Source organism: Sus scrofa, unplaced genomic scaffold, assembly GCF_000003025.6.
Source record: "Sus scrofa isolate TJ Tabasco breed Duroc unplaced genomic scaffold, Sscrofa11.1 Contig1914, whole genome shotgun sequence".
Taxonomy (NCBI): domain Eukaryota; kingdom Metazoa; phylum Chordata; class Mammalia; order Artiodactyla; family Suidae; genus Sus; species Sus scrofa.
The window spans coordinates 910,311-926,766 of record NW_018084979.1 but is presented as its reverse complement, the minus strand read 5'-3'; the positions used below and the strand labels follow the sequence as shown (position 1 = coordinate 926,766).

Sequence of the window (16,456 nt, the reverse complement as noted above, 5' to 3'; positions counted from 1 at the left end):
GGAGTTATAGCCGCTGGTCTACACCACAGCCACAGCAATGGCTGTATCTGCGACCTATACCACAGCTCACGACAATGCCTGATCCTTAACCCACTGAGCGAGGCCAGGGATCGAACCCATGTCCTCATGGATGCTAGTCAGATTCATTTCCTCTGAGCCATGAGGGGAATTCCGCCCAGCCTTCTGAGAACCTGTTTATAAAGGGGATGGGCTGGGCCTGGGAGAAGGCAGGGGGGCAGTGGGAAGGGGTCCTAAGAAATACTCACACTGAAGCTCCACTAGAACATAAGTTAGAAGAGAGGAAACAGGTTTCGCGCGGAAGGAAGAGCATGTGCTCAGCCCTGTGGGGGCAGCTTGGGGAGGGAGGTTCAAAATGAGTGACACGAGTTCCCATCGTGGCACAGTGGTTAATGAATCCAACTAGGAACCATGAGGTTGCCGGTTCGATCCCTGGCCTCGCTCAGTGGGTTAAGGATCTGGCATTGCCATGAGCTGCAGCGTAATTCACAGATGCAGCTCAGGTCTGGTGTGGCTGTGGGCTGTGGTGTAGGCTGGCAGCTACAGCTCCGATGCAACCCTTAGCTTGGGAACTTCCCTATGTTGAGGGTGCGGCCCTAAAATGACACTCACACACAAAACAAGGAGGACAGGAGCCCTGAGCATCGGTGGCAAGGCGGGGCTGCAGGGCCTAGCAAGCCTCCTTAAGGAGCAGTCCTTCTCCTAAGAGTGACAGCTATCAGCCAGGGTCCAGGAAGCGCGTGCAGGAGGGGACAGGGCCAGATCTGGGCTCTCAAAACTGGCGGTGGCTCTGGGTGGAATCAGACCAGAGCAGAGGCAGGAAGCAGTCACGTGGCCATGACGGTCTTTCAGATGAGCTGCCGGGGTGTGGACGGATGGGGGGGGTGTTGGGGCAGTCTTGGGGATGAGGATGGAACTAAGTGGATGGATCCAAAAGGTATTTAGGGGGTAAAAGTATCCAGAACCACTCTAGATCCCAGAAGGCAGCGGGATGGGCCCTGGCTAGTGAGCCCCAGACCAGGGCGGAGGAGGTGGGGGAAAGGGGTCAGGTTCCCGGTCTGGAGCTGGAAGAATCCCCGCGGGGCTGTTCTGTGAATCCCATGCACAGATACTGTTCCAGGCCCCAGCCGCACGCCGGGGTGGGGAGGGGACAAGTGTGGAGAGGGGACAGAGATGGCACTGCTGAAGAGAAGGAAACCGCAGCCAGCTGCTGGTGTCGCAGAGGCAGAAGGGCTGGGGCGGCCGAGGTTACTGTGGAAGCTTCCCAGGTGTCAGGAAGGAGAGACCCGTCCTTGTTGTGCTCAGCTGCGGAGGCAGGCAGGCCGGGGAGAGCGGGGGCGCAGGAAGACTTGGAAGAGGGTGTCAAAGCTGGAGCCTGCCTGGGCTCCCCAAGTGGCCTCTGCAAGCGAGAGAGGAAGGCCCCAGAAGCTTGAGACTTTCACGGCTGGGGCTCTGAACGGCTCATGTATAAGAAAAACTTCCTGGGCAACGGCGGACCTTGCTTAGAAAGAAGATGTGGGCCAGCCCCCACGTCCAGAGAGCAGGAGGGCGGCTGGGGAGCTGCAAGGGGAGACCTTGCGCTGCCGACAGTGGCGACAAGGAAGCTCCTGGGCTCCCCCTCCTCCGAGCCCCCCATCCCGGATCCCAGGACGCTGGGAAGACCCGGCTGCCAGCGCTGCGAGCTTCCAGACGCAGCTGCGGTCAGAACCGCGTTTTGCAACGTGCGCCCGCGGAGCTCACCCCCACCCGGCCTCACCACGTGGCCGCAGTCTGGGTCTCTTCCTGCTGCAGCGCCGTCCGCACGCCCTGCCTGCGCAGCCTCCCACCGGCGCTCAAGCCCCAGTGTGAGGACCTCTTTCCTGGAAGAGCTAGATTTCCCTGGAGACTAGGAAGTGGAGGGAGTTAAGTTTGTTTACATCGTAAGGAGCTTCCAGATTGTTGGGGGGGGGGGGAATAGTGGGAGGAGCTAAAGACAAAGGAGCCCGAGGAAGTGGGGGATGGTCCACCAAGGACACCGGGCAAGGGGCCTGGCCCAGCGGCCTCAGTTTGGTCCCCAACCATAAACCCCTGGTTACTGATCTAGGGGGAGTCCTAAGACCCCACCCCCACCCCACCCCCGCCCCCAAGAGTCTTACAGCTGTGACTGTTCAAAAACGCTTCCGGAATTCCCATTTAGAAATTGGCTTTTCTGGGAGTTCCCATTATAGCGTGGTGGAGGAAACGAATACTACTAAGAACCATGAGGCTGTGCGTTCGATCCCTGGCCTCGATTCAGTGGGTTAAGCATCTGTCATTGCTGTGAGCTGTGGTGTATGTCTCAGACTTGGCTCAGATCTGGCGTTTCTGTGGCTGTGGTGTAGGCTGGCAGCTGCAGCTCTGATTAGACCCCTAGCCTGGGAACCTCCATATGCCACACGTGCGGCCCTAAAAAGAAACAAATAAGAAATTGGCTTTTCAGGTGAAGGGATCTGACATGGTGGCTCTGGTCACGGCTGTGGCTCGGGTTCAATCCCTGGCCCAGGAACTTCCACCCGGCATGGGTGCCGTCAAAAAAAAAAAGAAATTGGCTCTTGGGAGTTCTCATTGTGGCACACAAGCCTGTCTGACTAGAATCCACAAGGATGCAGTTTGATCCCTGGCCTTGCTCAGTGGGTTAAGGATCCAGCATTGCTGTGAGCTATGGTGTCGGTTGCAAGCTCCAATCCCAAGTTGCTGTGGCATAGGCTGGCACCTGTAGCCTGGGAACTTCCAAATGCCACAGGTGTGTCCTTAAAAAGTGTAGGAAAAAAAAAAAAGTGTTAGTACGGCGGGGAAGAAGGAGGCAGAATCCAGACTTGCAGACTCCATCTTATAGAAAAGACCCACGTGACAAATGATTTCCTAAAGACAAAGATAACCCCAAGGCCACAGGCTAACATGGCTCAATGAAACGTCCCCAAGCACTCCCTGGTGGGAAAGGGGGGGCTGGATCTTGCTTGCTCAGAGCGCCCCACCACTCCATTGGTAAATAAACCCTGCTTGCAATCTCATTGCTCTAGCCTCTGCTTCCTCCTTGCCCGCTGTTCTAACAGAAAGAAAGAAATTGGTTCTTAAGGCAAGTTAATCACCCAAACCATGGATACTTCAAAATTACATAAAAGACTAAAAGGTCACCGGGCTAGGGTAGGGGTAGGGTTAGGGTTAGGGTTAGGGTCCCACTATTCCCCCCCCCATTCCAAAATCACGATGCTGGGTCAGCACGCTTGTTCACCAAACCGGAATTCCAGACCAGGACCCGCACCGTGTTTAGGACAAATCCCCACGGGGTTCGAGCATGGGCTTGAGAATTCAGGACTTCAAGTGTCCCTTTCATCGTTTCCGCGGTGCACAGTGGGGTCCCCAAGTCCGTGCAGTGGCCTGCGACTGCCGTGTCTGTGGGGTTGGGGACTCTATGGCAATGAGGGAAGAGACCCTCGCTCCCTGTCCCACCTCAGCCTCACAACCAGCCACATGGAGACCGCGAAGCGCTGGGGCTCCCCTGTGCCCCCCATGCACATACGCTGGTCACCCCTCTTGACACACCTACACTCCACGATGGGGTGAGAACCCTGGGACTCCGCATAACTAGCTCTGCCTGGCATCTGCTGCCCCACTTCCTGTGCCCTGAACTTGTAATCGCTGCCTGGGGCCCCCAAACTCCCAACCTGCCTCTGAGCTCTAATCACCTCCACACGCCTATAAAGGTGGCGTCGGACCCAGACCCTTCAACCCTGCTTCGATCCCCTAAACCTGGCCCCTGGCCCCCAGTCGCGGGCGTGACGCCGAGGGACCCGAAGCTTCCACAACGTGGGGACATTCTTTAACAAGTGAAAAGTTTACTTTTCTGGACTTCCCAGAACCGCGGGCACGGGCCTCCATCCCCGGTCCGCACGCTCCGCGCCTGACTGGGGCGAGGGGCCGCCCGCGGCCTGCGCAGCCGCGCTCTCCGAGCCGGGGTCGGGGGCCCGGGGCGGGAGGGCGGGGGACGGGGCCCCCGGAAAGCGCGAGACTTTCGCGAGAGTTCCAAGCCACGCAGGCGCACTGCGGCCGGCGCGGGCGCGCGCGCCGCGGCCGCGGAGGACGGGGCGCGCGGGCGGGTCTCCGCGCGGGCCTGCGCGCGTCCGGGGAGAGGCGGGAGGCGGCCAGGGCGCAGGCGCGGGCGCGCGGCCGCGGCGGCGGTTGGGGAGGGTTCTTCCGGAAGGTTCGGGAGGCTTCTGGAAAAGGCGCCGCGCGCTGGGCGGGCCCGCCTCTATATAAGGCAGGCGCGGGGGCGGCGCGCCAGTTGCTTCTGCGTCCTGGTGCTGCGTCGCCGCGGAGCCCGTGCCGTCCTTCAGCCAAGGTGAGGGGGCGGTTGGGGGGCTTCGGGGGCGCCTGGGGGCCGGCGGGCGGGCCCCGAGTCCAGCCCCGGGGCGGCGGGGTGGCGGGGCCGGTGCGTCCGGGCGTCTCGCAGGCCGCGGGCCTGCCGCGGCCTCCCCTCCCCCCGCCGGCAGCGGGCGGGCCTGGGCCGCGGCGGGGCCGGGGCCGTGCGGAGGCGCGGGCCGGGATCCCTGGGCCCCCGAGGGAGGCGAGCCCCCGGCCCGGCGGGCGGGCGGGGGCGGCGGCGGCCGGCCGGGGGCCCCAGCAGCTCGGGCCGCCGTGCACACGCTCGGGGCCTGGGCCCGGAATGAGGTCATCCCTTTGTCAGCCGGCGGCCCCGGATCCCGCGGGGACGGCGGCGGCGGGCGCGCTGGAGCCGGCTCGGTGTCCCTTCCAGATGCCCGAGGAAACCCAGACCCAAGACCAGCCGATGGAGGAGGAGGAGGTGGAGACGTTCGCCTTCCAGGCGGAAATCGCCCAGTTGATGTCGTTGATCATCAACACTTTCTACTCGAACAAGGAGATCTTTCTGAGGGAGCTCATTTCCAACTCGTCCGATGTAAGTTGCCTTCGGGATTGGGCTTTGGTGTCGGTGTGAAATGCACCATTTTGGGGTTTCGGGCGTAATCATTTGCGGGTTTTGATAGGCTTTGGACAAGATCAGATACGAAAGCCTGACGGATCCCAGTAAACTAGACTCCGGAAAAGAGCTGCACATTAATCTCATTCCGAACAAGCAAGACCGGACCCTCACGATAGTGGACACCGGCATCGGAATGACCAAGGCCGACTTGATCAATAACCTTGGTACGATCGCCAAGTCTGGGACCAAGGCGTTCATGGAGGCTTTGCAGGCCGGTGCCGATATCTCCATGATTGGCCAGTTCGGTGTCGGCTTCTACTCTGCGTACCTGGTCGCTGAGAAAGTGACCGTTATCACCAAACACAACGATGACGAGCAGTATGCCTGGGAGTCTTCTGCAGGAGGATCTTTCACCGTTAGGACAGACACAGGTAGGCGTCGGTGGAGGGTGGGGTGCTGTAGACACTGGACCCCAGGAGATACTGTGCAATTTGTGTTAAAGATTAGAAAAAAAAACCGTTTTTGTTTCCCTGAACTGAGATAGCCTGACGTCGTGGTTATTTATCTCGGGCCTGGCCCTTAATTGCTCAGGGACTATTTTCTTCTGTAGTAATCTTGCTCGGGACAGTTCAGTGTTATCTGTGGCTTTGAGAGCCGAATGGGGGCTGCTTTAGTTTTGATTAGGGTCTTAAGATTGAAATTGAGTTTGTGTCTTGCCTTTTCAGGAGAACCTATGGGTCGTGGAACAAAGGTTATTCTACATCTGAAAGAAGACCAAACTGAGTACTTGGAAGAAAGGAGAATAAAGGAGATTGTGAAGAAACACTCTCAGTTTATTGGCTACCCCATTACTCTCTTCGTGAGTATTTGTGCATTTTCTTTGTAGACAGCCAAGTAAGTGAATTGAAATCCTTGCTTTTTAGGAAGAGATCCAAACTTGAGTATTGACTCAAGACTAGTGAAGCGCTCTCTCTTACTGTGTTGGGGTATCTAGGGTTATTTATGTGGCTTTATGAGGAATTGACCAGAAGCTTCCTGGCTCCTGAATGTTTCTCAGTTGGGTGACGAGGTTTTGGTGTCCATGCTGTAGTTCCTTTTAGCTTACTAGTTTTTTAATTTTGGGGGGGAAAAAGGTGATGATTTTGTGTTTCTTTTTAAGGTGGAGAAGGAACGTGATAAAGAAGTCAGTGACGACGAGGCGGAAGAAAAGGAAGACAAAGAGGAAGAAAAGGAGAAAGAAGAGAAGGAATCTGAGGATAAACCAGAGATAGAAGATGTTGGTTCTGATGAAGAGGAAGAAGAAAAGAAGGATGGTGACAAGAAGAAGAAGAAGAAGATCAAGGAGAAGTATATTGATCAAGAGGAACTCAACAAGACAAAGCCTATCTGGACCAGAAACCCCGATGACATCACTAATGAAGAGTACGGGGAGTTCTATAAGAGCTTGACCAATGACTGGGAGGATCACTTGGCTGTGAAGGTGGGTGATTGCTGAAGCTGGCGTCAGCAGGTTGTCTGCCCCAAATGGGTAAACGTGAGGGTACTTTCTGGCAGCTTTCTCTCCCTACCCCAGCCCGGCGTCCCCCCAAGTGCTTTGTGTGACCGCAGATGTGTAGCTGTCAGGTAGCCTCACTTGTCAGCAGGAGTTGCTTGTGGTATGTGTTGCTCACGGCTGTGTTTTATTGCAGCACTTTTCAGTCGAAGGGCAGTTGGAGTTCAGAGCCCTTCTTTTCGTCCCAAGACGCGCTCCTTTCGACTTATTTGAAAACAGAAAGAAGAAGAACAACATCAAGCTGTATGTTCGCAGAGTGTTCATCATGGACAACTGCGAGGAGCTCATCCCTGAGTATCTGAGTAAGTAGAGTTGAGCCTAAGAAACGACGGCTGTCAAATTCATCCTGTCAACCCCGTGCCACGCGCGCAAGTTCCTGGGCCAGGGGTCACACCCACGCCACAGCAGAGACCCGAGCTACTTCAGTGCGTTGCCAGATCGTTAACCCACTGTGCCACCAGAGACGGAATTCCAGACTTGGAAATGCATGGGGAAAACTGCGTTCTCTTTGGGTTTAGCTGTTTGTTGATTTTTGTCGGAGTGATTTTGAGTGCATTTGGCATGCTTTTCCAGATTTCATTAGAGGCGTGGTGGACTCTGAGGATCTTCCTCTGAACATTTCTCGTGAGATGTTGCAACAAAGCAAAATTTTGAAAGTCATCAGGAAGAATCTGGTCAAGAAATGCTTGGAGCTCTTTACTGAATTGGCCGAAGATAAAGAGAATTACAAGAAGTTCTATGAGCAGTTCTCTAAAAATATTAAGGTAGGTAATCGTGTGACAACAGCTGTAACCAAACTACTTCTCCTTTTCAATGAATTTGTTTTTAAGGCCAAGTTTTGTTGAAGCTACCATTGTTTGTTTCAGCTTGGAATACATGAAGATTCTCAAAATCGGAAGAAGCTTTCCGAGCTGTTGAGGTACTACACTTCTGCTTCTGGCGACGAGATGGTTTCCCTCAAGGACTATTGCACCAGAATGAAGGAGAACCAGAAACACATCTATTACATCACAGGTAAGGCGAGATGGGTGTAATCGTCATGCCTCTTGCTCTGGGATTCCATAGGAACAGCTGGGAGTTCTCTACCCACATGGTGCTGCGTGTGAGTTAGGTGTTGATTTAGGCAGTGAGAGCTAATCTTCATCTGTAGAAAGAAAGATCTGATTATGTAGGGAAAGACAGGAGATGCAGCCACCTCCTGTGAACAGTCTTAAACTTTCGAACATCTCAGGTGAGACCAAGGACCAGGTGGCCAACTCGGCCTTCGTGGAACGTCTGCGGAAGCACGGCCTGGAGGTGATCTACATGATCGAGCCCATCGATGAGTACTGTGTGCAGCAGCTGAAGGAGTTTGAGGGGAAGACCTTAGTGTCAGTCACCAAAGAGGGCCTGGAGCTCCCGGAAGATGAAGAGGAGAAGAAGAAACAGGAGGAGAAGAAGACAAAGTTTGAAAACCTCTGCAAGATCATGAAGGACATCTTGGAGAAGAAAGTCGAAAAGGTGTGTGACCATACGTTTCCCACTTAGATCTCCTAGTTGTGGGCCTTCCTCAGGAGGGGTTAGTTGTCTGTTCAGGAGGTCACAAGTAGCTTTTAAAGATCTGAAAAGTGCAGAAGCTCTAGGAAGAAAGCTGTGAGCATCTGTGTTTAATTTTGATTCAACTGTTAATTCAATAGTAGTTGAGTTAAAATTTTTCCTGTTAAAGCTGATGACAGGTTCTGAGGAGTTAGGTAAGCTTTTTCGAGGCCCAGTTACCACTTAATGTCTCGTTCACAGGTGGTTGTGTCGAACCGGTTGGTGACCTCACCGTGCTGCATTGTCACAAGCACATACGGCTGGACAGCAAACATGGAGAGAATCATGAAGGCTCAAGCCCTGAGAGACAACTCGACAATGGGTTACATGGCAGCAAAGAAGCACCTGGAGATAAATCCAGACCATTCCATCATCGAGACCCTGAGGCAAAAGGCAGAGGCGGACAAGAACGACAAGTCCGTGAAGGATCTGGTCATCCTGCTGTACGAAACCGCTCTGCTGTCTTCTGGCTTCAGCCTGGAAGATCCCCAGACGCACGCCAACAGGATCTACAGGATGATCAAACTTGGTCTTGGTAAGCCGCCCGCCGTTCTGCAGGTGCCGTGCGCAACACCGTCAGGGAAGGAACCCGGCGACTGGAAAGGGGGGGCTGCCAGCAATTTGAGTGAAATTGGGCTATTCCAGTTCATTTGGGGGAGGAAGCGCTGAAGTCCTCAGAGTTTAAGGGGGTAGATAGATGGGTTTTTCATTTCTAAGGAATAAAAAACAGGTTCATAGATGCTGTGACGGCTCAGCCACAAACCTGCAGTATTAGGCTGATGAGCTGGCCTCAAGAGATCTAAAACACGGGTTTTATCTCCAAAAAGGTATTGATGAGGACGACCCCACCGCCGACGACAGCAGCGCTGCTGTGACGGAGGAGATGCCACCCCTGGAAGGGGACGACGACACGTCCCGCATGGAGGAAGTCGATTAGGCTCCGCCTGAGGCTTGCTTGTCCCCTGTTAAAACGCTGTCTGCATTCCCTCTGACGATATATTTTCAAGTATTTTATTTTTGTTAACATTTAAAGGTTGTATGGCATGACAGTTCCTTAAGGGAAAATAAGATTCCTTTGTACTAAGTGTGACACTGTGACATTTGAGCACTAAAGCCGAGCTTGTCCTTTCCTAGTTCCAGTTGGCTTCTTTAACAGACGGCCCTCGTGCTGTGAGGTGTGTGTACCCTGATGTTAACTTCTTGGTCTGTGTTCAGCTCTCAAGCGGATTCCTTAGTTGACCACCTTTTGTCACTGAAGTGTTGTGGAGTATATCTTGATGTTTAGGAGAAAAATACTTGTTCAAGCAACGAGTAGATTTGGGCTCTACCTTTGAAACCTCCCATCCCCTGTAGCTGTTGACTGCATGTATCAGTCCTCTAGGAGTTAGGATGAACCCCGTTGATGGGAGTAGCTATCCTTAGGGCTTGTTTCCAAAGAAATGTAATGTTTAGGGACCCGAAGTCAAAAGCCCACCTAGGCATGTGGTAAAGCTGTTTGAGAAGTAACTCTGCAAGCGTCGTGAGTGGAGATGTAGCGCCGAAGTCGCATTCTGCTTCCGGAGTTGAAACAAATACAGATGAATTAAACAGACACGGTGTGAACATGTCTTGTCGGGGGGCCAGGCGGGTGGAAGATCCAGGGTGGTCCCGCGATATCAGACCTGGGGCGGCACACGCCCTGCCTGCGTGGGGGAGGCTGGGCAGAAGATGGTTCACGCTGGCCGCCCTCGGTCTCAGCGGTGTGACTCCCGGGGCACATACAGGTGGCAGGGGGTGGGCCCGAATCCGGGAGAGAAGGGGGACTCCAGCAAGGTGGCCTTCCCATGTGTTTTCTAAGCCCCGCTCTCCCTTGGGAGTCTCCCGTCTGCACTGTCTGGAGGTGTTTGTAGAGACAGCTGATGCTCTAAACACAGCTCTCACTGCCCTGGCCGTTGGAGCAGCCGAAAGCCCTTTACGAGGCTTAAAGACCGTCCCATCTGACACCATCCGTGCCCTTCCTTCTTAGGATTTGGATCCTGAGCTTAAGGCTCCATGTGAGAAGTGACAGTGATTAACGGGGGGAGGGAGCGGACTGGGGTTCGTGGTGTGAGAGGCCTGTCACTTAGTGCTCAGTGGGCCTAGTTAGTGCTTGGTAAGTGAATGGTAATCACAGTTAATCCTTCGTTGAAGGAGGGTATTGCGGTGTCTGCGGCCAGTTGTGTCTGCTGTGGAAGTGAGGTTTAATGGAAGTAGGAATTGGATGGCAAGACGGCCAAAGGGAAGTTTTCTGTTTTCCCATGTCCTTCACGATCAAGAGGTGCGTTTGAGGGACTCAGTGGAGAGCCTCAGAATGGAAGCTCTTGCACCTGAGCCCTCCTTCCTAAGGTGCTGGAAAGCCTTCAGGGCAGATGCACACGTCCCTATTCAGTGCTGCGCTGGGAACTGACCGTCCCCCAGGCGCCCCTATGCCCGAGGCTTGGACCGCAGAGACATGGATGCCCAGCCTGGCTGGGTGAGATGAGCTAGAGGACAAGCCTCAGCACCCGCCACTCTTCCACTCGGCTGCCAGTGGTGCGAGCTGGAAAAGAGCTGGTTCAGATTACACGGGGGTCTTTGAGGACACTCAGTAAGGAATCAAAGCAGCACAAGAACATTTATTTACCAAGGACGGCTGATCAAAACACAGGAGTTGCTGCTGGGGTGCAGGGAGCCCTGAAGGACATCCATGAGGACGCAGGTTCACTCCCTGGCCTTGCCCATCCAGCGCTGCTGTGAGGTCTTGGATGTGGTGTGGCTGTGATGTAGGCCAGCAGCTGCCACTCCTGACTCCAATCTTAGCGTGGGAGCCTCTGCATGCCGCTGGTGCAGCCCTAAGAGGACAGAGAAGTCCTGTTGTGGCATTTTCTACGTAGTGGGGCTCGTTAGCAGTTTTAAGGGGTGCTTGGTAACTGACAGCTTTCATGCCTTCCTGTGAGGTTTCTTCCTGGGCTCCCTGGCCACATTCTGCTCGGGAGTGCCGTCCTCATGACCTCATGAGCTCCAGCCTAGGCCTTGTCCCTTGGGAAGGCCCCAAGGGAGAGGCAGGCACAGTGACGAGGGGTTTCAGGCGAGGGAGGCTTGAGCGCCTGCTTGCATTAAATCTTGGGAAGGGACACACAGGCAGGCTGAGTGGAGACAGCTGGGGCTGCCTTGCGTTCCCATCGTGGTTCAGCAGAAACGAATGCAGCCACCACCCACGAAGATGCAGGTTCCATCCCTGGCTTTGTTCAGTGGGCTAAGGATCCGGCGTTGCTCGGAGCTGTGGTGTAGGTCGCAGACACGGCTCAGAACCCACGTTGCTGTGGCTGTGGTGTATGCCAGCGGCTACAGTTCTGATTCAACTCCTAGCCTGGGAAGTTCCGTATGCCACTGGTGCAGCCCTAAAAAAAAAGCTGGGGGTGCCTTGAACCTTAGCCAAGCAGCCTTAGGCCTGGATTGCAGACCATTCAGCAGCTTGGCTGTTGGAAAAGCAGTCACCTCAATGGACCATGGCGCTGCTTTCTCAGACTAGGGGGCCTGTGCCTGCCCCTTGTGGGATGTTGTCAGGGCCAGGAATACTGAGGGTTTGGTAAGTCTGCCCCTCTCTCTCTCCATGAAGTTGTCTCGTCTCCACACTGGCTTCCACTAGGTCCTGGTTCTTGCACCCCCCATTCTGGGGCCCAAGGACCCTGCCTCCAAAGACGGGGGTTTAGGAAGAGCCAGTGGGTCCGGTCCTAAGTTTTGACAACAGATGTTTGTTTAGATTTATGGATCCCAAATACCTGGAGCAGTGCTGGGCACACGACAGGCGCTCAGTTAACAAGTTAGCCTAAGCACGTCACAGGTTACAAACACATTCAGTTTCTTTGTTGTTTTTGGAGAATTCAAAAGGCGTGCGAAAGTAGAGGGAGGCAAACCTGGACTAGGACCTGGAGAAGCGGGAGCCTTCTTCGCGTGCTCTCCTGCTGCTGACGGGAATGTGAAATAGTGCCATCTTGGAAAACAGCCTGGCAGCATTTTGCAAGGGGAACGTAGGGTTACTGTAAGATCTAGCGGTTCCACTCGTGGGTGTCTCCTCGGGAGATGGGAGCATGTCCACAGACGCGCTTAGAGCCGTCCCTGGCGTCCATCCCGGGGGCCTGGTTCCGGGATTCGCAAGTCTACAGAGACCCGAGGGTGCTCCAGTCCCGTGTGAAATGGTGTGTGCAGAGAAGGAAGATGGAACCAAGACAAGCCGTCTGTCCTCACGGCTGCCTGTGGCAGTGTTCCTCACAGGAGCCGAATGATGGAGCCCGAATGCGCATCCACCATGAAGGGGTGAATAGAAGGCATGGCCACCCACCCAGTGGACTCGTGTTTGGAATATTATTGCCACAGAAAGGCATGAAGGACAGATTTCATGCTGGAGTGTGGATACACCTCGAAAACCATCCTAAGTGAAAAGCCTGTCACAAAAAGGCACGTATTTATGATTCCCCTCCCTTTTTTTCGGCGGCACCTGGACCTGATTTTTTATGGGAAAGGTCCAGCATGGGCAAATGCATACGTACAGAATGTACACAGGTGGTTGGCCAGGGACCCTGGGGAAGATCCAGGGAAGGGAGAGTGGGACTGCTTAAGGAGCATAGAATTTCGGGAGTTCCCGTCGAGGCTCAACGCTTAATGAACCCGACTAGCATCCGTGAGGACACAGGTTCGATTCCTGGCCTTGCTCAGTGGGCTCAGGACCCCGGCATTGCCGTGAGCTGTGGTGTAGGTCGCAGATGCTCTAATTCGACCCCTAGCCTGGGAACCTCCATGTGCCCTAGGTGTGGCCCTAAAAAAGACCAAAAAAAAAAAGTTCCATCTGGGGTGATGAAATGTTGAAAAATTGTGATTGCCTAATACTGTGAACAGAATAAAAGTCATTGAATTATATAGTATATGAATCATACCTAAAACTTACTGAAAAGAGGGAGTTTGGTGGCCTCTCCAAAAAATTAAACAATTACCATATGATCTAGTAATTCTACTTCTGGGCATTTATTTGGAAGACGTGAAAGCAGTGTCTCAAGATATTGATAGACCAGTGTGTCACCAGTGTGTGTGATTCATATTCGCCAGCCACTCATCCCAACCACTCATCAGTGAGTTCATGACTGAACAAAATGTGCTATATCCTCAGGGAAATGTTCAGCCTTAAAAAGGGTTTCGGGGGAGTTCCCTTTGTGCCTCAACCGTTAAACCCGACTAGGATCCATGAGGATGGGTTCGATCCCTGGCCTCACTCAGTGGGTTAAGGATCCGGCATTGCCGTGAGCTGTGGTGTAGGTGTAGGCTGTGGTGTGTAGCTGTGGTGTGGTGTAGGTGAGCCCGCATTGTGGCTGTGGTGTAGGCTGGCAGCTGTAGCTCTGATTCGACCCCTAGTCTGGGCACCTCCATATGCCGCAGGTGCCGCCCTTAAAAACAGGCGAACATGGTAAATGATATGCTCCCTGTATTTTCAAACATACGAAGTAGAGGAAACTGTTTTACAGGCCACTGCAGACCCAACTACTGGTTCGAGCAGTTATCATTCTGGGATCTCACTTGAGTTTGGAATCACATAAGTGCCATTATCGATCCCTTTTAATGGACAAGGGGACAGCTGCTCTGCCCAGAGCCATGCCTGGCTGTAGGCTGGCTTCTGAGTGGACTGTCTGCAGGCCCTTCCCCACACCAGCCTTTCCACGCAGGGTCCCATTCAAAGCATGTGACCGGCTGAGCCTGTCCCGGGCTGTGTCCCAGAGGCTTGCTCTCAGGGCTTCACACCACACCGCAGCTCCCCCCCCTGGGGGGGTAGAACACACACAGCATCAGGTGTTCAGGTGTTCAGAGGTTGAGATGTTTAAGCTCAGTGGCATTAACTGCGTTCGAAATGTTGCGCAGCCATCACGACCCCTGCCCCAAGCCAGGTCCCGCCGCTCTGGACTCAGCCCACAAGTTGCTTTCTCCCTGCGTCTCCCCTCCTTTGTCGCGTTGCTCAGCTGTCCTGCAATGAGCATCTGGCCTGTCTCCCTGCCTGTCGGCCCACGTGTCTAGTTTGTTCCGTGCCAGCCCCGCACACCTGATGCATATTTGTAGACTGAATGAGTGACTGGTCTCTACAGCTGGTATTTCCCCCCTTTCCTGGGGGGATGGACAAATTGTTTAAACGATTTTGTGTAATTTGGGAAGGTGTTCTTCCTTTTTCTCAGCCTTCAAGATCCGCTCCGCCCTTTGAAAGTGTGATTACAGATGACTCTTCTATAGGAAGGAACATTCCAGGGAGCAGTGCTTTTGGTGAGTCACGGTGTATTAATAGCACCATCAAAATCAGAACGAAGATTCTCTGGAGCTATTGCAGCGCCAAGGAGCTGAGCATTACCTGCCAAGTGTCTCTGTCTGATCAGAACCTGACCTGCGGCATATGGAGGTTCCCAGGCTAGGGGTCTATCTAATCGGAGGTACAGCTGCCAGCTCACGCCACAGCCACAGCTATGTGGGATCCAAGCCTCATCTGCAACCTACACCACAGCTCACGGCAACACTGGATCCTTAACCCACTGAGCGAGGCCAGGGATTGAACCTGCAACCTCATGGTTCCTAGTCGGATTTGTTTCCACAGTGCCACGACGGGAGCTCCCCATACGGCATCTTCTTATGAAAGTGCTTTAAGCCTCGACATTTGACCAATGAAAGTTCTAAAGTTAAGAGCACTGTGGTGGTGGTTTTTCTTTATTCCAAGTTAAAAAAGAAAAAAACCTAACAGAGGGCGTAAAATTTGATAAATCAGAAGTAAAAAATTTGATGAATCAGATACCCACTTTTAAAAGTTTTGAATGGATGTAGCCAATATAACAATTAACATTTGAACGCCCTTCATTGTGGATGCAGAAAATTAGCTATTCTGGGAGTTCCCGTTGTGATGCATCAGAAACGAATCTGACGAGGAACCATGAGGTTGTGGGTTCAATCCCTGGCCTCACTCAGTGGGTTAAGGATCTGACATTGCTGTGAGCTGTGGTGCAGGCCAGCAGCTGTAGCTCTGATTAGACCCCTCTCCTGGGATCCTCCACATGCCTCGGGTGTGGCTCTAAAAAGGAAAAAGAAAAAGAAAATTCAGTATTTTGCACTTCCCCTTTTAATAGAACTGCTATGTAGGGAGCTCCCTGATGGTCTAGTGGTTAGGATTTGGCACTTGCACTGCTATGGCCCTGGTTCATTCCCTGGTCTGAGAACAGAGCTCACATCAAGCTGCTGCACGGTGTGGCCAAAACAAAAAAACAAACAAAATCTGGTATGCATCAACTCTAAGCAACCCCTGCATCCTGTGGATTCCGCTGGCTCAGTCCCCTTCCTCAGGCTGGATGCTTAGCAGGCCTGTGAGGAGGTGCCCGGCTTCACTGTGATCATGAGTGGGAAACAAGCACAAGAGAGACACGTCTGACCCTCTAGGAGGACAGAAGTTAACTCTGACTGTAGCTGGAGTCTGGCCCATGGGGATTCTCCTGTACCCCTGGTGAGAGTGTGACATGGTCGTTACTCTGGAAAGCAGTTGGATACATCTATTGAAGGCCCTTCTTTGCCTGGTGATATTAAAGTCCTGCCCACTTGCATAAGGAGGAATGTCCAAGAATGTTCTTTGCAAGACTGTGGTGTGGAAAACAGCCTACGTGTTCACAAACAGGAAGAATATCCTGGTAATTCTAGTTAATAGGGAATTCAGAGGAAGGGGCTAGAGGAACAACCTAAGCAACACTCTGGGGAAGCAGCCAGACAAATCTAGAACATTCTGCAGGATACTTAGCTTGATCTGTCCCACCATTCAGGGCTGTTAACACAGTTCTAGGTTAAAAGAGACATAAGGGACACTCCGAAGAAGATAACACAGATGGCCAACAAGCACGTGAAAAAATGCTCAACTGATTATTAGAGACATGCAAATCAAAACTACCATGAGGCACCACCTCACACCAGTCCAAATGGCCATCATTAATTAGTCCACAAACAACAGATGCTGGAGGGGGTGTGGAGAAAAGCGAACCCTCCTGCACTGTTGGTGGGAATGTAAACTGGTACAACCACTATGGAAAACAGTATGGAGGTACCACAGAAAGCTATACATAGAATACCATATGACCCAGCAATCCCACTCTTGGGCATATACCCGGACAAAACTTTCCTTGAAAAAGACACATGCACCCTCATGTTCATTGCAGCACTATTCACAGTAGCCAAGACATGGAAACAACCTAATGTCCATCAACAGATGAATGGGTTAAGAAGATGTGGTACCTACACACAATGGAATACTACTCAGCCATAAAAAGAACAAAATAATGCCATGTGAAGCAACC

At 53.2% G+C, this 16,456-nt stretch overlaps 1 protein-coding gene across 1 annotated transcript; it reads left to right on the top strand.

Moving 5' to 3' along the window:
* Positions 1-4,789: 4,789 nt before the first annotated feature.
* On the top strand, positions 4,790-9,267 carry HSP90AA1 (heat shock protein 90 alpha family class A member 1; the record flags this gene model as incomplete). The annotated part of the gene is given in 10 exon segments (NM_213973.1): positions 4,790-4,951; positions 5,040-5,406; positions 5,701-5,834; positions 6,135-6,455; positions 6,664-6,829; positions 7,101-7,291; positions 7,394-7,541; positions 7,759-8,027; positions 8,304-8,637; positions 8,930-9,267. Coding segments are annotated over 10 exon segments (2,202 nt in total). The 3' UTR covers positions 9,040-9,267.
* Positions 9,268-16,456: the final 7,189 nt, after the last annotated feature.